The sequence below is a fragment of the Doryrhamphus excisus genome, chromosome 18, assembly GCF_030265055.1.
Source record: "Doryrhamphus excisus isolate RoL2022-K1 chromosome 18, RoL_Dexc_1.0, whole genome shotgun sequence".
NCBI lineage: Eukaryota > Metazoa > Chordata > Actinopteri > Syngnathiformes > Syngnathidae > Doryrhamphus > Doryrhamphus excisus.
In genome coordinates, this window is record NC_080483.1 from 100,610 (window position 1) to 123,741 (window position 23,132).

At 44.4% G+C, this 23,132-nt stretch overlaps 2 protein-coding genes across 4 annotated transcripts; both read right to left on the minus strand.

Moving 5' to 3' along the window:
• Positions 1-25: 25 nt before the first annotated feature.
• Positions 26-11,494, minus strand: prkag1 (protein kinase, AMP-activated, gamma 1 non-catalytic subunit). Of its 2 annotated transcripts, XM_058055267.1 has the most exons (14): positions 11,380-11,494; positions 9,556-9,607; positions 9,389-9,489; positions 9,237-9,318; positions 9,116-9,174; positions 9,004-9,049; positions 8,140-8,194; positions 7,444-7,570; positions 7,142-7,307; positions 6,322-6,359; positions 5,333-5,479; positions 3,929-4,028; positions 3,816-3,862; positions 26-3,694 (listed from the first exon to the last, which is right to left on the minus strand). In XM_058055267.1, exons 1-13 carry the CDS (start codon positions 11,479-11,481, stop codon positions 3,852-3,854), a joined length of 1,086 nt encoding a protein of 361 aa, XP_057911250.1. In that variant the 5' UTR covers positions 11,482-11,494; the 3' UTR covers positions 26-3,694; positions 3,816-3,851. The 2 variants fall into 2 exon arrangements, with proteins under 2 accessions (XP_057911250.1, XP_057911249.1); XM_058055266.1 differs by having other exon boundaries at positions 26-3,862.
• Positions 11,495-11,860: 366 nt separating this feature from the next.
• Positions 11,861-22,806, minus strand: rhebl1 (Ras homolog, mTORC1 binding like 1). Of its 2 annotated transcripts, none has more exons than XM_058055270.1 (8): positions 20,763-22,122; positions 19,580-19,651; positions 19,436-19,503; positions 17,640-17,722; positions 16,936-16,992; positions 16,810-16,857; positions 15,254-15,335; positions 11,861-15,189 (listed from the first exon to the last, which is right to left on the minus strand). In XM_058055270.1, exons 1-8 carry the CDS (start codon positions 20,770-20,772, stop codon positions 15,097-15,099), a joined length of 513 nt encoding a protein of 170 aa, XP_057911253.1. In that variant the 5' UTR covers positions 20,773-22,122; the 3' UTR covers positions 11,861-15,096. The 2 variants fall into 2 exon arrangements, with proteins under 2 accessions (XP_057911253.1, XP_057911252.1); XM_058055269.1 differs by lacking the exon at positions 20,763-22,122 and adding an exon at positions 22,132-22,806 and having other exon boundaries at positions 11,865-15,189.
• Between the last annotated feature and the right edge of the window lie 326 nt (positions 22,807-23,132).

Sequence of the window (23,132 nt, forward strand, 5' to 3'; positions counted from 1 at the left end):
CCCCAAACACACACACACACACATACAAGAGTATTGCTCTTTACTTGACAACCATACAACACCTCAGTGTTCCAAACAGCAAAGATGACCTGGCCCTCCAGGGCCCCCAGAAGACAGACGCTCTACACCGGGGCGTCACCAGATGAGACTAGATTTAAAGGGGACCTATGATGCTTTTCCACCTTTGTTTTCTGATTCCGGTGTTAAACCAGGTCAAAGTCTCACATCATGAGGTCTGCATTTGGGAGTGAGCCCTGAAAGACATTAGGGATGGCTCCGTTTCAAAAGGCGTGGTCAAACTGCCCCTTTGTGATGTCACAGAGGGGCGGACTTCCTTATATGGTTTATAGTTAGGACGCACTTTGGGGCGTGTGACCAATTACAGCAGAGTGGGTGTGCCCGGTGGCGGGCCGTGGGTGGAAGAAATTAAAACAACAGTTCCAATTCAGCTGGAATAGGTGCAGATTCTGGAAGATCTAGATAGCTTTCTACGCGGGTTATTGCATATGGCTGCTCTACAGGAGACAGGTCAGTACAAAGGGTGGAAACATGAGCAGAGTAGGTCCCCTTTCACATGACTTAGGGAAGGTACGATGAAACAGTCTACCAATATCATTTCTATTAGGTTACACTCTGTGTGTATGCTAGTGGCCCCGCCTCCACCCACCCACCCACCCAGAGATTGTATGATTGACAAAAGGTCACACTCCGTTTATGCTGTTAACAACGGTAGCTGTCAAGGGGCTGAACGCAATGCACAGAGTGAACCTTCTTCCTGCACGTGGCAACTTATTGATTAGCCACGTGATTTAGTCATTGATCATCGTCACATGCTTAGTGGCAAATCTCACTTTTTATCCCGCAAGATCTTGTGACATGTCTCGTATATACACTCCCCATCCTAATTTGAAGAGGAGGGGCCAACGTGAAGAATGAACATCTGGCACTGTTGGATCTGAAGGAGGTTCTAAGTAGAGCTTCAACATGGAGGGAGAGAAAAAGCAGCTGATAGCCAAGAAGCATTGAAGTGGAATAGGCTGTTGAAACTGGCTTCAATCATCCTTCAATGGAACAATGGAGCTTCAGGTGGTGCGGGGGCGTCAAACGGTGGAGGGGGCTGGAGGCCCTGGTCCAACACTTGACCAAGGACTTCTTCCAGAGGAATAAGCTGACTCTTTTGGACCATCCTGCGTCTTCCCCTCATCTAAATCCAATGGAGAAGATTTGGGGATGGATTTATAAAAATGGACATGAGTTCCAGACAGTGAAGCCATCTTCAGCACCTGGAGCAACATTCCCACCAGCCTCCTGGGAACACTGGCATCTAGCATGCCCAAAGACATTTTCACCTCATCACTCCCTCCTTTTTATACACCTTAGTTCTACTTGAACCTTTTTTGGGAACCTTTGATCAGCTGATCAACAGCCTATTCCACTTCAATGCTTCTTGGCTATCAGCTGCTTTTTCTCTCCCTCCATGTTGAAGCTCTACTTAGAACCTCCTTCAGATCCAACAGTGCCAGATGGGCCCCTGCCCTTCACGTGCTGACGAGGCCTATTAAAAGTGAGGATGAATATCATGAATACAAGATGGACATTTGATGTCAACATGTGACATTGCTGATGAACATCATAAAAATCCCTTTGAAGGTGAAGAAGGCATCCAGTGTGTAGAAACAGCCATGTAGCGTGTGTACATGTACATGTATGTTGTTAGTTCTATGCTGGCAGACCGTCGTGTTCCTCTCCTCTGCCTGTTCCTTGCCATCAAACCTCAGCAGAACACATACTTCCTGTTGATGGCATTTCAGTGTCCATAAAATAAGGCTAATTATCAACGCTAGCTATCCGAGGCATTCCCACAGGACTACAATATATTTGTGGCGGATGCTCTCCATGCTCTCTCCTAATTTGTGCTTCCAAGTCGGACCAGAAAAGGTCATTCGATTTCATCACTATGTTGAAAAAAGGATCTGAATGCAATCCCTCATTTATCACCGTTAGAACCCGATTAGCACCTTCTAAAAAGGCTTTCTAACATGATTAGAGCCCTCTAGACATGAACTAACACCCCTATTACCCAATATTGTAGACATAAGACATAGAAAACCTGCTTCCAACTACATACACATGAATGCCTCATTTTAGGGTGCAGTCCAACACGAAGCAGTGCTGATTTATTCATCCATATTGTGACGAACCAAAGCGGACTGAAGTATGAAGGGCGAGGGACTATGTACAGATATATATAGCGACAACGTTGCTACGCGGTTGCGATGCCATCTCGTGTACCGAGTACGCTACATTGACAAGACGGTCGGGTTGTAATGTGTTTATCGGGAGGGTGACCAGCGGTACCTCGGTTAACAGCCGCCCCGGTTAGCAAGTGTTTCCTTTAACATGCCAAATGTTTGCCTTGGTTTGTTGTCCTTTGTGTGTCCATGACAGTCATGTCAAATATTCATTCCTCCATGTCACGTCATGTCATGTCAAATATTCATTCCTCCATGACAGTCATGTCAAATATTCATTCCTCCATGTCATGTCATGTCAAATATTCATTCCTCCATGACAGTCATGTCAAATATTCATTCCTCCATGTCACGTCATGTCAAATATTCATTCCTCCATGTCATGTCATGTCAAATATTCATTCCTCCATGTCATGTCATGTCAAATATTCATTCCTCCATGTCACGTCATGTCAAATATTCATTCCTCCATGTCATGTCATGTCAAATATTCATTCCTCCATGTCACGTCATGTCAAATATTCATTCCTCCATGTCATGTCATGTCAAATATTCATTCCTCCATGACAGTCATGTCAAATATTCATTCCTCCATGTCATGTCATGTCAAATATTCATTCCTCCATGACAGTCATGTCAAATATTCATTCCTCCATGTCACGTCATGTCAAATATTCATTCCTCCATGTCACGTCATGTCAAATATTCATTCCTCCATGTCACGTCATGTCATGTCAAATATTCATTCCTCCATGACAGTCATGTCAAATATTCATTCCTCCATGTCATGTCATGTCAAATATTCATTCCTCCATGACAGTCATGTCAAATATTCATTCCTCCATGTCATGTCATGTCAAATATTCATTCCTCCATGTCATGTCATGTCAAATATTCATTCCTCCATGTCACGTCATGTCAAATATTCATTCCTCCATGTCACGTCATGTCAAATATTCATTCCTCCATGTCACGTCATGTCAAATATTCATTCCTCCATGTCATGTCATGTCACGTCATGTCAAATATTGATTCCTGTCATGTCATGTCATGACCTCCGCCACGCTAGTACGAAGGTTGTGTTTTTGGTTGGAAGTGGTGGGGGCTTTTGGAAGGGCTTGACGAAGCTAACCGTATGGCCAAGTCCGTTTGTGATGGTCCACCACAAATAAATGCTAGTCTGGGAAACAGCCAAGATGGCCCCCGGCGTGTTGATGGCAATCGTTGAAGACGTGATGGTGCGATGATGAGACTGGGTCTGCTAAGGACGGTAAGGCCGATGGACACAATAGCAAATAACGTGTCCACGCTAGAACATGTCTTTGTATTGGTTGATGGACGACCTCAGCTCCTCCTCTAGACTTCCTCGTGCTCTTATTGCATGTTTGGATTGGGCTTGGTTAGCAGGAATGGCTCCATGTTGGATTGCTGGGTGCCTAACACTTTTCACAGTGGGAAAGGCGGAATGACAATCATTGGTTCTGTGGTCGTGGACGTGGTCCACCATCTCTCCCCCTCCCCGTGTGTGTGCCTTTGCCTTGCTCCCTTTTGCTCCGTCCTCACCTGGATGCCTTTTCCTGGGGTGGGGCAGAGTGGGCATCAAGCGGTACCTGAGGGCAGGACAAGCATCAAGCTATCACGTCCAGACGATGACGGAGGTTACACTTCCCGCTTACCCTCATCCCCGTCCGTGAGCACGAGCGCCTGCAGGATGTCCGAGAGGGAAACGATGCCTTTCACCACATCCTGCTCGTCCACCACCACCAGCCTGTGAACCTGATAAAACATCAAGTCACAATGTCCAAATGAAAAGCTCATATTGGCACGAGTGGCAGTTTTACAGGAATAATTATGTTATTTTAATAGCATTTATTTTTATTATTACGATTAAGGTCCCACTACTATCAACAAACATTTTTGGAAAAAGATATATTATGGGGCCATCTTTACCAAGATGATTTAGGAATAAATATTGGGAAAACACCCTGGCATGGGAAGGAAAAGAGCACCAAAAGAGTCTTTTCCACCTGGTATACATGACAAAGCCACATGCACTGTTGTTGTTGTCTTCTATGTGGAACGTCTTAGCATACGGTACAAATATTAGATTATATTACACAAAAGTGGCAAAAGCTGCATCTTTTCATTTTTCACCATGTGGCCCTGGCTGGACACCCCAGCTATAAAGGGGACCTCTGGTGCTCATGCTGGGCCACTTCTATCGAGTGGTGGACTCCTATAGAGCAGCTACACACAATAACCGGCACAGAGCTTTCTAGACCTTCCACAATCCACACCTAATCCAGCTGTGTTCCCTTGGATTTGTGCTTCCTGCCAAAACGGTCTGTTTTAATTTCTTCCACCCACGGCCCGCCTCCGAGGACGGCCACTCCCAAGCGCTCCAAGTCCCGTACTTCCAGACTACTGTCAAATGTAGAGGGTATAAGAGTTAGAATAAATGAATAAGGTCTTTGGAGAGCTAACTGATCTACTGGCCAGAGACCCCCGACTTAGCGTGTATGAACTCAGAGTGGAAACGTGGGCCCGCCTTGACGGTGTGCAGGCATGGTGTGTCCGACATGAATGCACCTTTCCCAGCGAGAGCATGCTGCTTCTGGCTTCAGAACCGTTTTGGCATTTTCACATTCATGTTCACAACACCAGTCCCGTGTGAAATGCCGTTGACGGATGAAAATATTTTTCTCTTGTTGGGAATCACCGACTCCAACCACTTCTGCCTGAGCTTGCCTCGTAGAAAGATTTCGTGGGAGCCATAGCTAACGAGCGTAAACAGAGCAAAGCACAGCTATGGGGAGGGCAGTCCTAGATGTCTCTGGCCTACATGCCCATATAAGGAAGCCTGGCTCATTGTGACGTCACAGGGAGCCTCTCTGAAACCTAGCAGTCAGTGCCATCCTGAACTTCTTTCAGGGCTCCATTGCAAATGTGCAAACCCCATTATCTGAAGCTTTGGCACGGTCTAACACCAGAATATGACAGTCTAACTACATTTATAGGTAGGAAGATAGGAAAAAGCATGGTAGGTCCCCTTTAAAGTGTTTTCATTTGAAGGACCTCACCTCGGCTTCCACCAGCCTGTTGATGATGGCTTCCAGGGTCTCGTGTCGATGGCAGGTGAGCACGCCTTCAAAGTACTGAGAGCGGTGCTGCAATGCTTTGGTCACGGTCACGTCCAGGTTGTTGTACGTCTTCTCTGCCGCCAGGTTCTAACACGACCAGGACATATATTTCATATATTTGCACCGGGACCCTTTCACAAGTACCAAACTGGATGGGATAATACGTACTGTAAACCACACTCAGCCCCAACACTTGCATTCGGGTTGGGCGATATGGACCTTAGCATATATAATACAATACGGTATTTATATAGATGTATCACAGTATGACGAGATCAAATGGCAATTCAGCAAAGTCTTGGATCAAAAGCTTCAAAGCTTAAGCAATATGATGAAATTAACTTAACTGACTTTGTACTCTTGCTGCTGCTGCTGCTGTGCAATACAAATTTCCCCACTGAGGGACGAATAAAGGCATATCTTAATCTTAATCTTAAATACACGTGTGTCTTATTTTGAAGCACATGTATTTATTAAGGGATGCTACCAAGTATCCAACCAACTGTACGCAGGCACGGGGCAAAGAGTGCTCTTGTTTTGAAGGACAGCCAAGGAAGTGTGTTCCGTGCGTATTTATGGCTAATATGGGCTGCGTTCAAAAATAAATGTGCTTCTTGTCTTTTCTCCACTCAGTCTGCACGTTTGCATTGGGCACTGTAAAATGTTCCTTACATTAAAGCCCTAAAACACCACCTGGTTAAGATATAGTCATCTAGCCTGACTCTCTCTCTCTCACACACACACACACACACACACAAGTGTGCTAAAAACTAAGCTAACCCTGCTAGCTGCCATTCACGCTCTGGAAGAGGAGATTCAGCCAACCATTTCAACCTGTTTAGGTCATGTGGGGGGGGGGGGGTACATTGAAAGGGTCTGGCTGTCAGTGAAAGACACTGAACTGAGAGAAAGCATGCATGGTAACTTACGATGACGTCAAACTTGGAGTAAATGTCCACCACCCGGCCTGCACAGAAAGAGAGCACAGGATGAAATAAGAAAAGCAAAGTCAAAGCTCCCCAGACACACGTAGAATAGAGCACTGGTGCATCCAACCAGTAGAGCTCCCTGTTCATTTGGGGTTTATTTGGATCATCATTCATGGCTGCCAATACCATTCAAACCATCTTGGTTCATTTAGAACAAATGGATCCAAAACGTCAAGCAGTGGACAGTACAGGTTTCCTTATTGATATAAAACAAACAATGGATGGCAAATTCAGCTTGAATAGCTTTTGTAATCGGCACTGAAAGGCATTTTTCTTGGATCGATGGTCGATGTATCGCAGCAGCCCGAGTCCAGGCGTCCCGCTTTGCAAGGGAGACGAACACAGGAGCATCAGACTCAAGTCCAAACCAAAACCTGTGATGTCATAGTGTGCCAGAATTCATCGTATGGGCGTGTCCACGTACAAGCTGTTAGTTGTACAAGCCAAGTGGGACCAATCACAGTGGAGTGGGCGTGCCCAGACGCGGGCTGTTGATGGAATAAATGCAAACTGAGCGCTTTGGAAATCCAGCTGGAATAGGTGCAGATTGTGGATGATCCAGAAAGCTTTCTGTAGCTGCTCTCTAGGACCACAACTCAATGCCCATAATGAGCATCATGGGTCCCCTTCAGAGTGAAGATGCATACGTGTTTGGTAGGTCTGCAGGACGTGGCTAAATCCCGCTTGCCTCTGAACCACCGCCCGCCCCCACCCCCCGACATTCTTGCAAGAGCACGGGTGTTTCCAGCAGCTCACTGACCTTTGTCATCCACCACAGGGAGCGCAGACACTCGCTGCTCTACAAAAATACCCAGCGCCGTGTACAGAGGCGTGTCTGTGCGCACCACTGCTATGTTCTGGTACGTTCCTATGTTCAGCTCCTCCAAGGTTTGGCCCAGGAATGACGGCTTGGGCATCTCCGATATCTGGAAAAACAACCACACGGGTCGTTCATGTAAAACCTGCACCTTGTGAACCGGTCAGGCTGACCGTGTGACATGAACTGCTGCAGGAAGGACACCAGGCCAAGGACCGGTGGCCTGGGATGGCTAGGGGACTTACAAACAGCTTCAAGAACTTGAGAATCCTCTTGTGCGTGAGAATGTAGAGAGTGTTTCCAGTCATGGGGTCGATGACGGGGAGTCTGTGGATCTTGTTCTTCAGCAGTGAGGATACGGCGTCATACAAGCTAGCACACACACACCGGGCAAACAGTAAACAGGGTCGGATTTGAGATGTGAAAACTAGCTGGGAATAATAAACATCAGTACAGCAATGGTCCCCCCCCACCTTTTTGGACCCACAGACCGGCTTGTGTTCCCACAAATCCTCGTGGGGGGCGCTGATCGTACATGATAGCGAGCTCATGGATCTTACTGCTGATGTATTGTGTAAAACTATGACAGGAAGAAGATCCAAATTCAAGCACTAGATGACTACAGAACCCCCCTCCACCAGTACCGGCCTGGACTTAGTTTTCTGAGAAGTAGTGCGCCGAGCAAATATGCACATTAGCAGCCAATAAGATCATCAAATCCTACCTTAGCACCCCCACAATGGTGCGTTCAAGGAGGTGGCGCTTGCAACAAACAACATATCATGTAAAACCTTTGGGATTCCTGACTGGGTATTATTTGCTGAATAAAATCATTCAAATGAATTTTCTTTTTTTAAACCTTGCGCCTGAAAGTTTTGCGCTGTTCTGGTCGGTGGCCCGGTGGTGAGGGACCCCTGGTCCACAGGCTAAACGTCACCAACCTGGCATTGGGCGATATGCTAACCAAGGGCTTGAAAGAGTCTTGAAGGTACACCTCTGTTCAAATAGAAAAACATGAGCGATAAGCCACAGTTTGGGGACATACCAGGAAATACATTGTTTGTGTGAGTACAGTCGTCCCTCGCCACGTCTTGGTCACCTCGTTCATGAATAATCAAACACAAAAATGTCTATGAAGTCAGTGAAGTGAAATACAGATACAAGGCATTCAGAAGACACACTGACTGAACTGAAACTGAAAGCTGGCTATAGGGGTATCATTACATGTCTGGAGGGCTCCAACATAAAAATATATAGAAGGTAGAGTCTTGAGATGGCTGCTAGCTCTCAAGCTGACCGGTTAGCCTGCAATTTATTTCTTGGTAAAATGGTCAATGGTCTTTCCCTTGTATAGCACTTTTCCACCGCCAAGGCACTCAAAGCCCTTTGACACCGTTTACTACTACTAGCTACTGATGACACAGCATCAGGAGCAACTGGGGGTTCAGTATCTTGCCCAGGGTACTTCCACATGATCACAGGAGGATGGAGGGTCGACCCGCAACCTTTAGGTTGGGAGAGGCCCCGCTTCTACTCTTTACCACTTCCACACGAGATGGGAGGAGACCATGTGGGACATACCGTGGCTGACTTCATGCAGTGTTCATGTCATGAAAGCTCGTCTCAATGTTGTGTGTGGGTGCTGCCACCTAGTGACCACAATAGCACATATGACTTGCTCATTTACTCCTGTTTTTACCCAGTAATACACAGCCTACCACCAAACAGCCATCATTCATTCATTTCTAGAAAATGGCGATAGAGCGACTGTACTCACTTTTGTAAGGCACCTTATGTACACTCACCTCTCCATGTTTCTATTTTGTGTTCTTCCAGCTCATAAATCTGAACCTAAAGGACGACAAATGTATCGATGGAAAACACAAGAGCAGAATCATCTGGTGTGTGACGTCTTACCAGTCGAGATTTATAGTAACGATGCAGGATGTTGATAAAGTCTGTGATGGTTAGCATGCCTGCAGAGAGCGTCGGGTCATTCTATCCGTTTGGTTTCCAACGGTGCCATTAAGCATCTTACCAACAAAGCACTGCTTGTTGCTGTCCCATAGCGGCGCTGCCCTCACCCCATTGGACACAAGTGCAAAAAAAGCCTTCTTGACCTGCAGGAATGTAAAGTTACATCACCGCCACAGCACTACACTACTTCTCCACAAGTAGCCAGCTTCTAACCTGGAGGGACGTGTCAAACACTACCAACTTGGAGCTGGTGGGGACGAGGTCGTAACAGCGGTGGGACTTCATGAACCTGGTGTACACATTGTGCTCGGGGTCTGAAGGACAAAGACAGACAGGTGAGAGTGGACTGGGTCTGGGATGTTGACCATGTCGCCTCCTACCCTCTGCAAGTGGATCCTTTTTGCTCTCAAGATCCTCAAGAGTTGCTGGAATCTGAAAAAAAGACATTTGTTCATTAATCGTAGTATGTTTGACAAACAGATCACCTAATATTTAGGGGTACTTATTGCACCCATAATTATCTGTCTAATATGAGAGAATTTAGTCCTACTGATAAATCTGACAACATTAAAAAGAGTTTCGAGAACTGAGTTGAGAGTAACTGTACTGTGTGGGTGAGCAAATCAATCTCCTGCCTATGACGTTTATGGCCCGTCCTAACTTCCTCTCACTTTAATAGGAAGGAAGTTATATCAAATGCTCCACAATGAGGAAAAAAATCCATAGAGCACCTTATCAGCCAGCGCCACAGCGTGTGAAAAGTACAAAGATTTGCCAGAGACCTGCATGGCATTACAGAGGCTGCTCGGAGCGTGTGCCTGGATACAGTGCACCTTGCTGGGCCACAGCAGGTGGCTCCTGCCCCGCTATACACCGGTTCTCCTGGTAGTGGTGGCCATGTCATCATATCTTATTAGGACTAATCAACAGATCCTCATTTGTTCCAGTACTTCTTACCTCCAGGTGTCCACAAACTCCAGTCTTGAGAACCAGACTATTATCGGTATCATATCTACTTGCAACTATTTGGTACAGGTATGTCAGTAACACCATAAAACATGACATTAGTTCATCTTGGTATTGTGTTTTTCCTGCCATTAATGATATCCAAGTGCACTACGTTCACCATATAGATTTCACTGTCCATGTGGAATTATTTCCATTTTTCCCCAGAATATGCAGCTCCATAGCCAGTAATCCCTGATTTATCAAGCAATTGGTTCCAGACCCAGCCATGATAAGTTTATTGACATAAGTAGGAGTCAATATTGATCAAATGAATATTTCACAGTTATGGCAGAGGAATAAGATCTTCTTAATATGCTTTTTAACACGAGAGCCCTCTTGACATGGAACAACACCCCTATAGTCACCTATAACACTCCGATTACACAGATTATTTCTTTGAGGCTTTAAATGGCTCAGCCAACATAGTAGACAGGATAAGAATAAATCAAACTCCCACTGAAGCAGTGTCACAGTGAATGTGTTCCCTAGGGAATCTCAGACTCAGACTCAGACTCAGACTCAGGCCTGTCTCGCCAATAGCATCCCCAATTTCTACACAGCATCGGATCGGAAAGCATCACTGAAGAATATACTTTGCCATTATTCATATTCATTCAACACAAAGCAGACGGCATTAAAGTAAATAAACTGAATGAAACAAAGTGAGCACAGAATATCTTCGGTGTTAAATATCATTTTATGCTACTTTAAGAGACATAATTGGGAGTTAGCTGCTTTGTGGTCACTCTTAATGATTCGGTAAGGAGTCTAGTCGGCACTAGCAATGTTTCAAACTGGATAAATGGACGTTGTCCTGTTTTTTAATGTAGATATTTCTTTACAAATACTTATATTAAGTATTTGTATTTGAGCTAGCGTCTTTGCAAAAATCCTCCTTGCTGCTTAGCGTTAGCAGGTCTAACGCCTGTTGATATCATCTTTGTTAGTTTATAAGCTTTTTTACAGTCAGGCAGAACAGAAAAGGCGTTGAGTTACGGACTGAGATGTGGATTCTATTAGCAGAACGAAATAGATTGTTGGAATAACCACAGCTAACTTAGCCACGGCGCAGCATTCCAATCGGTTGGCTAGCATGGTTGCTACCGCTAGCCTGGATCTGACTGGCGCGCTGCACAACATTGACAAGGTTTCAATAAACAGAGTTGGGGAAAATAAAGGTTGTGTGGTGGCCTTACACACTCCATGGTCCATTCGCCGTGACACTTTCCCTCCACAGCCGTCCCGGGTTGCTGTACGACAGCCGACTCGCTCCTGGAAATCCGGCGTGTGACGAACATCCGCTCCAGTAGTACGTACACCCGGGGTGGGCGGGGCGGTGCAAACGTCGATAGTGTCGACACATGGTTGCCATTTTAATTTTGTGGACTTATGAATTGTTATCACATTATTCTTATATCGATAACAATAGCAAATAAAATACATGATCTATGTACATGATCTTGAACATTGTCAAAGAAAAACACATCTGTATCGAATATAATGGTCTATTATTTAGTTAATAATTTGAAGTATCGTCCAACACAAGCGAATAGCTTGATGAATGGAAATGGCTGAAATTATCGTAATCCTTGTATCATTGGCGCAGCCAAAAAAGTAGTTGTCCCCGATGTAATGACGGTCATCTCGTTGTGATTTGTGAGGTAATAGAATGTCAGCGAGTCATTTTATTTAAAAAGACAGCATTATTCACTTCCGATTTGACCAACTGTACCTGTTGAAATGTCATGACATTACTGATATCAGGAGAACCAGAGTATAGAGGGGGAGGAGCCACCTGCTGTGGCCCAGTCTGGTGCACTGTATTGGGGCACACAGTCCGAGTGTGACACCACAGAGGTCCCTGGCAAACCTTTGGCACTTTTCAAACGCCACAGTGCTGGCATTTCAGATGGCTGGTAAGGTTTTGGGTGCCCTCCGTGTTTTCTTTGTTTCTTTGGAAAGTGAACGTTAACAAGTGAGTTCAGGGGAAGTTACAGCAAGCCAAGCAGGAGGAAAAGGAGCGTTTGATTTGCTCACCCACACAGTGCAGGTAATCTGGAGTGTTTGTTATATGATTGGTTATCTGAGCTGTTTTTAATGTTACTGAATGTATATATGATCATAATGTACTTAGGTTTCTCTCACAGGTGTCACATTTGAAAAAGGGACAGAATAAAGTCAATTTGCAGTTGTAAACATGTTTGGCTTTTGTGGGTTTTATTTGCCAATGTGTCATGTCCAAGTATCCAATCTCAACATTAGACATCCAGCCGCCACCACAAATAGATGGCAGTCCTGTGGGGAAGCAGTGGCTCCCTGTTCACAACGGAGAGACAAAAAGACATCAAATGAGTAACAGGTTTTATATACAAACTGTTTACAGCAAGATGTCTGAATGAACGCAGACCACCGTGGGCGTCGGTGTTGCTGAAACGCCGCCACCCAATGGGATCACGTTGCCAGACAGAAGTAGAAACCCTTTAAGAGCACCTTTGGTCATGGAGGGAAGCAGTTTGGAGCCAACTTGGAACATGTGTAAGGCACAAGACACAGCATCAGCAGCCTCCGTCCATCTTTCATCATCATGAGATACGAAACGTACTCAGCAAAGCACTTGATAAAAACAATCATTAGCAACTACTGTACATGGGGGTGGGGTCTATGAATAATGTGATTATAGTCCACAGATGTGTGTCCTTGAAGGCAACAAGAGCCAGGGGACAATCCGTTATTGAGCGCATCCACTTGTCAGCGTCTGGCAGTGATAATTCAATCCAAAGGTGAATGACGTCCTTTCACAGCATGACCACAATCTCAAAAAGGTGTGAAGAATACACGTCTCCATCCCAATCCAAAATATCAAACTCTATTCTACGACTCAGAAAAATACACAAGTGGCAAAGCTCTAGGCTGGTTCCTAATGGAGGCCACGTTTATCTGAGGGCCCCATACAGCTGCAGGCCTGACGGAAGGGCCGTCATCCGCTCAGCAGGAAAGCTCAAAGGGAGCGGGTGACGGATCAACAGCGTGAGAGGTTATGGTGGAGTCATGTGATCAACATTAGTGCTTCATGAAGGCTATCCACCCCTGTGACGTGGGGGGCACCACATTTCCAGTACTGTACGGTCATCCCTCGTCCATGGCGGTCTGCCGCTTCCACAACCCACCACCATGAGTTCACTTCCTTCAAGTAGGATTCCTCTAAGTCAGGGGTGGGTAAACTGCGGCCTGAGAACCACGTACAGCCCGCCTGTTCTTTCTCAAGTATTTGATTGAAACTTAACATCCAACCTGGCATCATGGCTTGGGCCAAGATGTGATGGTTGAAGTAACTGTTTTATCAATATTGTTATTTGAAGTAGTCTGCTGTTTACAAAGTGCTACTGAAAAGGGGACACAAGCACATCTAGCATGACACTTTTAAAGATAAAATAATTCCAGGTGGACTGTTACGTGTAAAATATATTCTGGTCCCCCATCCATTTTGTTAAATCATTGTGGCCCGCAAGTGAAAAAGTTTGCCAACCCCTGCTCTAAGTGAAATATTTTCCCGTTTATGATCCTCTAAATCTCCTTTAACTTTATTCGAGCCACCCAGACACGGAATAGCCACCTTTACATATTATAACATATTAGATAGAACCAGACGGGAGTGCTGTCAGGGGTTCAGAGGTGAGTTTCGGCTTGTCATGGGCTATGGTTGCAGCAATAACTCATGTTATTATTATTATGTTGATGATGTATGAGATCTTTGGTTTCAAACTGATAACTTTCTGCTTGTCAAGACCGATACGGTACCGGTAACTGCTAACTTTTTAAAAATATAGATGTAAGGATGACTGGAAGAAATATGATATGACTACTATCAGAAGAAGCAGACTATATAGGGGGGGGGGGGGGGGGGCAGCAAGGTGCACTGTATTAGGGCACACGCTCCAAGCAGCCTCTGTGACGCCAGGCAGGTCTCTGGCAAACTTTTAGCATTGTCAAAACATGGTAGCGCTGGTAGCTGATAAGGTTTCTGGTGTTGTACTTTCCTCCCTCATCAGGAAGTACTAGGTACAACCTCCTTCCTCTTAAAGCCAACGTTTGTTTACAAGTGAGGTGAGGGGACGTCAACGTCACAGAGGGGGGGAGGGGGTAAAAGGCTCATTTGATTTGATTGAAGGATTTTTTGGAGCTATTATATGTATCGGTATGACATGATCATTCCCTCAGTCGGTCTGATAATTATGGTGCGCCCCTTGGTATTCTTCTGGAGTCTATGAGATGATTTCATGTGTTGCTCTCTTAACCAACAATGACTGCCACCTAGTGGCCAATGTAGAACCCTACATTCACAGGTTGACTGGTGGTCTCACTGGCTTGTACTGTAGTAGTACTTGACTTCATTTAGCCATTGTTATCCTTAAACATGCTTCATTTGGGCATACAATTAGCTTCAATTTGCATATTTATGGTGAGTACTATCCAGGGATCATTTATCAATGAATGGTTGAAAAACAGCCATAGCGCAAGGGATGATGATGATGATGATGATGACGGGGCCACTGTGCGGCGAGGGATGACTGTAACGTGACCTTACATTGCCACTCCAGCACCCCGCAGCTACACCCCCCATGGTGCATGACAGAGAATGAGCATTACATGCTGATACAGTTCACGGGGATCCATGTTGGCAAGTTTGTTTTCTGGGCATTTGGCTAAAATGATGGCCACCTGAAATCATCAAAAGAAGAAAAAGGTGCTCCTCTGCCTCAATCAAAGAGCTTCTTCTTAGGGACATCATTATTGGAATCGTTTGGAACAAGTGGAGATGGTATCGCTGCCGTGTTGTGTCGGAGGTGGGGGGTCGCCGCTGGCAAGCCGGTGAAGCTGCGCCTCCCGACTTCAGCTGTGTCCTGAATGCACCTTTACATCACGGCACACTTCTTCTCCTCTGGCGGTGCGTTCCCATCGGCTTTCTCCATCTCCAGGATGATTTGCTTGAAGAGCTCCACGGCGGTCTGGACGGGTCAAGCGTGCTGGTCAGCAACAAAAGCAACACAACAACAAGACGTGTAGCAATACCTCGTTTTCCTTGGCTGAGGATTCCATGAAAGCAGCACCCCAGGAGTCAGCCAGCTTCTTTCCCTCCTCCGGCTTAATGACCCTGAGAAACATGACAATGGAAGGTCTAACCCCCGGCGAGGTCTGGTACTGGTACAATCCTCCCTCGTGGCTCACTGGGTGCAGTAGTACCACTACATGTGGTAATACTAGCAAGCATGCCCCTCCCTACCCGCACAACTGTGGTGTAATGCTACAGCTGCTGCCTCTGTCAAACCCCGACATCTTCTTTATTGCCAGGGATGCCACCTTTCACCTTTGTACAGATACCTGGGAATCGATACCGGTACTCAACTGTACTTTTGTGTTTATGTGCTAAAAGGTGTCCATTTATCTCCCACAAAACATGTATTATTATTATTATGATTCATTTAGATGTTATTCTATTAACTCATTTGCTGCCAAAGACATCTTTTAAAAAGTAACATTGACTGCTAAAGACATCTGTGGACATCTTTAGCTTTTTTCACCGGAGCTACAGACGTGTATCTGTGATCTCTAATGCATCTTGTGTGTCAATATCAGACTTGCAGGCAATGTGTTTCCGTCCCAGCAGGGGGCACCACGTCTATTTTCCATGGGCAGCAACAGCTTGGACAGGAATACCATGAATCCAGCAGAGACCAAAGTACAGGCAGCTTACATTGGGGATGGGTCACCAAGGCCAAGGATGGGGTGACATTGTGTTTGCACACACATCTATAGCTTACACACACACACACACACACACACACACACACACACACACACACATCTGTAAATGGGTGATTATTTTGTGTTATGTTGTCAATCTGTGAATAAATGTATTTATTTTGTCATCCAAATGTTTTGGGATGATTTTTTGTACATAGTAGTTCTTCAAGGTTGAGCAAAAATGGCAGTTTGGCAGTATGGATCTCTGTTCTCTGTTCTCTGGACATGGCTGGCAGCCAATGAGTTAATATTTGTTAGATTTTTTTTATTTAAGTGCAATTTCTGCTAAGAGACATTTATTTTCATAAAAATAATATTAATAATAATAATATATTTGTCTCTTTTGTTGCTGGTTCTTAGTCGACATTCCAATTGGAATGGTAAATGAAATGAAACTTCATTCTTTTTGACACGTGTACCCGCATTATTACACCATACATTATCATTACATTCATAATGTCCACAACAATATACTTTGTTGGCAATCATTTGTAGGAAAAATGTGTTATCGTGACAGGAATACAAAAATGAGGTTTTGGTGTTAAAACACGTTTGATACGTTTCTCCACAGCAGGCTGCAGCAGTCACGTCACATGACGTGCCTTCTTGAAGACCAGGGAGGTTTGATTGTCTCCATAGACTAAAGAATGGACATTAATTCATCTCCTTGTTTGTGTAAACATTGGTCCCTCACCCAGGCTTGGTCTTCTGTCGTGAAAGAAAGCCAACATGCTACGTGCTATGTTAAAGTAGCATTAGCGGTACCCGTCCCTAGTTCTAGGACACTGTTCTAGTTCTAGTGTGGTATCTGGTGCTGTGCTTACCGTTCCATGTGAAGATCTTTTTTGTTGCCAACAAGGACTGTTGGAACTCTAAAAATAGGAAACATACTTCTTTCAACACTTTTTTAAATGGAGAAGCATTCAAATGAAAGCATTTAAGCAACTTACTGAATCTTGCCAACCATGTCTAGCAGCTTGTCATGGAGAACCTGAACAACCTCAAAACTGGGCAAAGAGAACAAGAGGTTGACTGAAATGTTCCATTCCTAACCACTAATGGCACATATTACAGAAGATCCCCTGGGTAATTCAGATGCCAATTAAACAACACAAACTGACAGGAGGCCATCACACCAAGCGCCCCCCTCACTCACGGTGCAACCAAAAGTACCACCATGTAACTGTGCCACATGGACTATGCGAGTATGGAGGCAAAACAATACAATTTTATACTCATTTGTAACCCACAAGGCATGCTGGGTAACCTCCTGTTGGGGAAGTGGGCCTCCCAGCATGATCTGCAGGTTATAAGGGAGCATCCATCTTGACACCCGCAAAGTCGGCGTGGTACAGTTACACGGTGCTCCAGGCCGGGTTACATTTGGTTGCACCGTGAGCGAGGCAGGCATGTGAGTTCATCGGCTGCTGATGGCTTGTTGAAGATGAAGTTTGCCTCTGACAACGTCCCGTGCAAGTCCAGCTTTGCCAACGTAGGTGTTCTACCGTCTAATTATGCAGATTACACACACATCATTTAAACACAGGTTTTCCCTCAAACAAACAATCCAAACATTAGCAGGGCAGTGAACACGTGGGGATCCCCTGTATAACCTTTTTAGGAACATGTTATAGATGCCTACACAACTTCATACCTTTTCATTGAAGTCACAGCATAAACAAGGACATAGCCGTGGATATCCATGGAGTGGGACTGTGGGAAAATGGAGTATTCGTCCTGCAAATGATAGGATGGCTTTTTAGTGTCACAACCACACGTACCACCTTTTGGCCGTTCCCCAAATCTCTTATTTTGCTGTTCATAGAGAAGGTAGTAGTGGTGACCACCAAGGAGTAAGATCACCACGCACTAAGTTGAACCAGGGAAAGGTGGCCTTTCTTCCCATGTTCAGGTTATCCCGGGACTCCTGATGAATGGTAGGTTTCCCTCGCCTCCAGGACAAATACGAGCATCGACCTTGCGTCCCATGCTGGCTTCCTATGAAGTGAAGCGAGCCGTACACTGTGCACACCAAGGACATCCGATCCATACTAGAAACATGACTGGTTCTACACCATAACCTCACATGTCCCACTTCAATGTTGCAGATCATCAACAAATGTAAATATTAGTCCATGATAACACAAGTCAACACTTGATGCCACATTGGAGGCTTTTCCAGCATCAACCTTTTGAAGGTCATGCCTCAGCATCTCCATAGGATCCAGCTCAGGACAAAGTTCTCATTTGCTTTGGTGGACTTGCTGCTGTGTCTTGGATCATGGTCCTGCTGCAGAAACCAAGTTGCTTTCATCTTGAGGTCACCAACAGATGGCCCCACATTCTCCTTCAGCACCATCATGCTTCCATTGATCACGGCAAATCTTCCAAGTCCTGAAGCAGCGGGCCATCCCACTACCACCACCATATTTGACTCTAATTTTCCTCAAATGCCAGATGGAATGGGACACACGCCTTCCAACTTTGGAGTATTTTCCCAAAGGTCTTGGGGATCATCAAGATGTTTGTGGCCAAGTGGAGACCAGCCTTAATGTTCTTTTTGTTCAGCAGTACTTTTAGTCTTGGAATTCAGGTCGTTTTTGCCCAGGGTCTTTCTTATGGTGGACTCATGAACACTGACCTTAACTGAGGCCAGTGAGGCCTGCACTGCTTTGGATGTTGTTGTGGGGTCTTTTGTGACCTCTCGGATGAGTCGTGGCTGCACTCTTGGGGTCGTTGTGGTTGGCCACTCCTGAGAAGGTTCACTACTGTTCTGTGTTTTCATCATTTGTGGATAATGGCTCTCACTGTGGTTGGCTGGAGTCCCAAAGCTATAGAAATGGCTTTGCAATGAAATGTCTGAACTTGCGTTGACTGCACTAATTATGCATGTGGGGTGCACAGAAGGCGTCGGCAAGTATGGCGCTTTTCCCAAACCCAACAGCAGCAAATACCTGAAAGGCACGCGTTGGCCGAACGAGTGATGGACCTGAAAGAAACCCGAGCATCCGTACAGTTTCTTTGACATGACAAACAACTTCTGCAGCCAGTCTACGGCTTACAAATCAGCACGTCACACACATGTGGCTGCGACCTGGGCTACCCAGAGTATCACCAAAAAGCAGGGCTGCAACGTTACATGTCTTCTTCCTATTTGAATTTTGGGCTTTGGAACAAAGGCGTACTGATTTTCCCACGCGGTATACATTACAAGCCAGCGACAGCGTCAGGCATCTGCTTGGTAAATAAATACCATGATCACACTACCAAATAAGATACAGTATTGTTTGTGATATCAACAAGGCCTTGTGATATTTGAAAGAAATTATGGCGACATTTGACTCGAATGGATAACTGGATGAGCACATTTTCATTTATTTTCACCTGAACCTTTCCATCTTGCTCTGCTCTATGGAAAATGTGTCAGCATGTTGGAGACAAACAACTCACTTGTCCGGCTGTGTCAACCAGCTGAAGGTTGAAGTCCTGCCCGTTGACGCAGACCATTTTATTGAAAGCTAGAGAGGAATTAACATCTTTGTTAAAATACAAGAAAACATTGATAATGTGCGTCAGCTCCATACTGTTACTTACTATTTTCAATGGTGGGGTCATAGGAGTCGACGAACTGTCCTTCCACAAACTGTATAGTCAGAGATGACTTTCCTGCAGACGGCAAATGGACAAAAAAGCCATTACCTTTAACTATTGGCTTTATTTAAATTTGATCAGATTGATTCTTCTTTCATGAGTCAAAAAGGTGTACTCCATGCTTATTTCCCACTAAACAGGAAGTGCCTATATGTGCATGTTGTAATGCTGTGTACTGGAAGTTGGAGGGATGTACTGAACTGTTGTACTAAACTGATGGCAGCTCTTAAGGCTGGAAAATCCACAGTCAAATCAAAACATTGATACTTTTGATACTTCCGGCATTTGAGGTCATGTTTGGCTGAAACACTTGTCTGTTGAAACAAGTCACCAGAGCCATGTGTGAATTGGGAATGAACTTTATTTTGATTGTAGTTTTTCATCAAACTTGTATTCATTTACGTATTTTATTGTTCAAAATTGTTCAATTTTTACATATTTTATATGGTTTTGTCATCCATTTTTGGTGGTGTCCACTGGCTTGGCTATATTGTAAATCAGCCCACCACCTCAATATACATACTTCAGGGTTTAAACTAAATGTTTAACAATACTTCAACATGTCATTTGAATGTAAAATTGACTTCATTAATAAATGAATGAAATGACTTGTATCCTTCCTGCTATGATTTGAAACACCATTTAAAATTCGGACAAATTTGCAAAAATTATTGACATCGCCGATACCAGCCTGAATTTTTCTCAGTATGGGATGGGTAAAAAAAAGGTGCTATCGGACATCACAGGTAAGTAAAAAGTAGTTCATAAAAAAGATCCTTTTGGATCTGCTGAACCCAAACAAACGATGATTTGACAATTTATTCACATTTATTAAGTTATTCACGATATATTTTGTATTATCCATCCGTTTTGTGTTTGTGTTAATGGGTTTCCATATCCAGTGCTACCTTGGCATAAGAGTGGCCCAACTAACCAGTGCTTTTCACATTTTTACATATCTGATGATTTTGGCATTGAACTGCCAGCTAAATTGGAGTTCCAGCTGCTATTGACGGGCTGTCAATGTGATGACTGTGGCTGAAGTCCAGTGTTTTGCTAGCATTAGCCATTTAGCATGGAACTACCACAATGATGCACATTAGCACTCAAAGTCATCAAATCTTACCTTTATGCATTCCCACATAGTATCAGCATTCGGGAGCAAATAGGAGGTGAAAGAAAAGGGGGGAAAATACACCCAAATACATCCATACAGCCCTCTTTGCATCGGAGTAGGTAGAGGGTGCGTTCAATGACCGTCAAAAGAGTAGGACAAATTGCGGCTCACATTAAACATTCAAAAACTGTGGGATTTCTAAGTAATTGTTATAGTATTGTAATAAAATAATATTTATTGTAATATAATTATTAATTTCTATGTATTTTAATGTGTTTTAAAAGATAAATTAAATGACATTAGGTTTGCAATTTGGATGAAATGCTTTATGACTATTGCCCTGTTTTAGTTATTTTTATTTGTACATTTCATGAAGGAAAGGTGCATTTGGGCAAATCTTTAATAATAATCCTTTCTGAACGTTCCTAAATTGGCTTATTACTGACAAACATTTATAATTTAAAACCAGTTTCATAAATAAACAAATCTTATTATCTCACAGTGGAACTGTGAACTGATTATGTGATGCACTCAATTGTAATCTGATGCATGTTCAAATGAAAATAAAACCATTTTCAGCTGACACAAATAAACAAAATCATGTTTGTGTGAGAGGTCTCACTCGCTCACATTTAGGATTTGCTCAACGTTTGTGGGCGATTTTAAGAGCTAACATGCCAATAATGAAGAAAAATAGTGATACAAAAATATGCTTGCTGACTGTATTGTTTTAAATAATAGCCCATAACTCCCAAATTGATATCCTTTTACATAAAATTGGACGGAATTATCGTTGCAGTTGCATATCGTTTACCACAGAGAAATGTTCCCTACTTATTATACATTAAAAAAACATATTTTCATCTGCAATTCATTTTGAGGTAACTATGGACAAAATGAGATTAATCGCGATGAAATATTTGAACGGTTGACATGCCCTAGTTTTACACATGTAAACACGGGAAATGGGAGAGTAAAACCGGGTTGGATTAAATATGCTCTGCTTCTTCCTGTTGGCATGCGGACTTGTGAAGTGTTATACTGAGTTTCGTGGTATATTTTTGCTACTTTTTCCCGTTTGTGTGTTTGACGTTAAATGTAGAAAGAACATGCCTAGCCTAGCAACAAATAGGAATGTCATCAAGTTGTTCCATCACAGACCAGCCTGCTAGAAATAATGCACAGCGGCAGACCTGGGGGTTTTTCAAGTGTTAGCGGTCAGTTTTTGGTCGTTAGAAGATCGTGTGTGAGGAACGTTGGGTGAAAGAAGAGCGCATGTTGCTGAGGTCAGCCTGCCAGCCACCAGGAAAACAAAGCCAGGACTTTAGCCTGCTAGCATGCTAGCTAGCACGGCACCGAGCCGGAGAGGGTTACTCACCTACAGATCTGTAACCGATCACAGCAATCTTTCTGCACTTGGGCTGAGGCATCGTCGGAGAAGTGATCGAGCAAATGTGGATGAGGCCGAGCTAGTTTTACTGTCCAAACTCAACTTTTAACGCCACATTCGTCTCCCGTCACGTGACAACAACAAACTTTTAGGGGGAAGCGCCGCTGGGCCTCTCCTCGGCTCGGCTCGAGCTCACCGCAGGAAGTACAACATGTACTTATCGCGGAAACAGTAATGTCTTCTTTCCAATGCGGCACAATAAACGACGTCGAGCGAGAGATTACAATTTAGAAACGCTCGCCTGGACTTGAAAAAGAGGCGGTGAAGATTTGTTTGGTTTTTTTGGACGCGTCTACAGCTCGCAGGCGTAAGTGACGGAAAGTGTCATTGTGTAAGCACACCGTCGTAAAAGCGGCGCTGACGTCACATGTGCTGCAATTCTACATGACGCCACCAGTGGCCCCCCTGACGCCCACAGCCTGCTGCCATGATGGCTGTTTACGACAGGTTGCTGAGACACAAATACCACATGCCACATACAACAGAGTTGAACTATAACCCAAGCCTGTTCAACAGTATCACACACGCGCGCGCGTCCCTAAAAACAACAGCGGTCCTGTGACGTATAGGGTTTTAAACTGGGATGTTTTTGCAGTAGATCCTTAAAAACAACAAAACACCCGTCATTTAGAAGATTTCACTATCATCTTAAGTAGTGTGTCCTTACAGGTTATTTATTTAGTGTTCTTCTTCCATTAAGGTCCTTAAGAACGGCACAGTGCACTCTTGTCAAAAACCAGATCCTTGACACGTGTTTTGGCGACAGGTCCTTAAAAACAGCAAAGCATCATATAGAAAGTCATATAGAAAGTCTGACTTTTTTTGCAGTCGATCCTAGAAACAGCGCAGGGCTTCTGTCACATCTCTCTCTTTGTGTGCTTTCCCTCCAGATGAAACATCAAGTCCTCTCCTACCTGTCTCCCTGATCA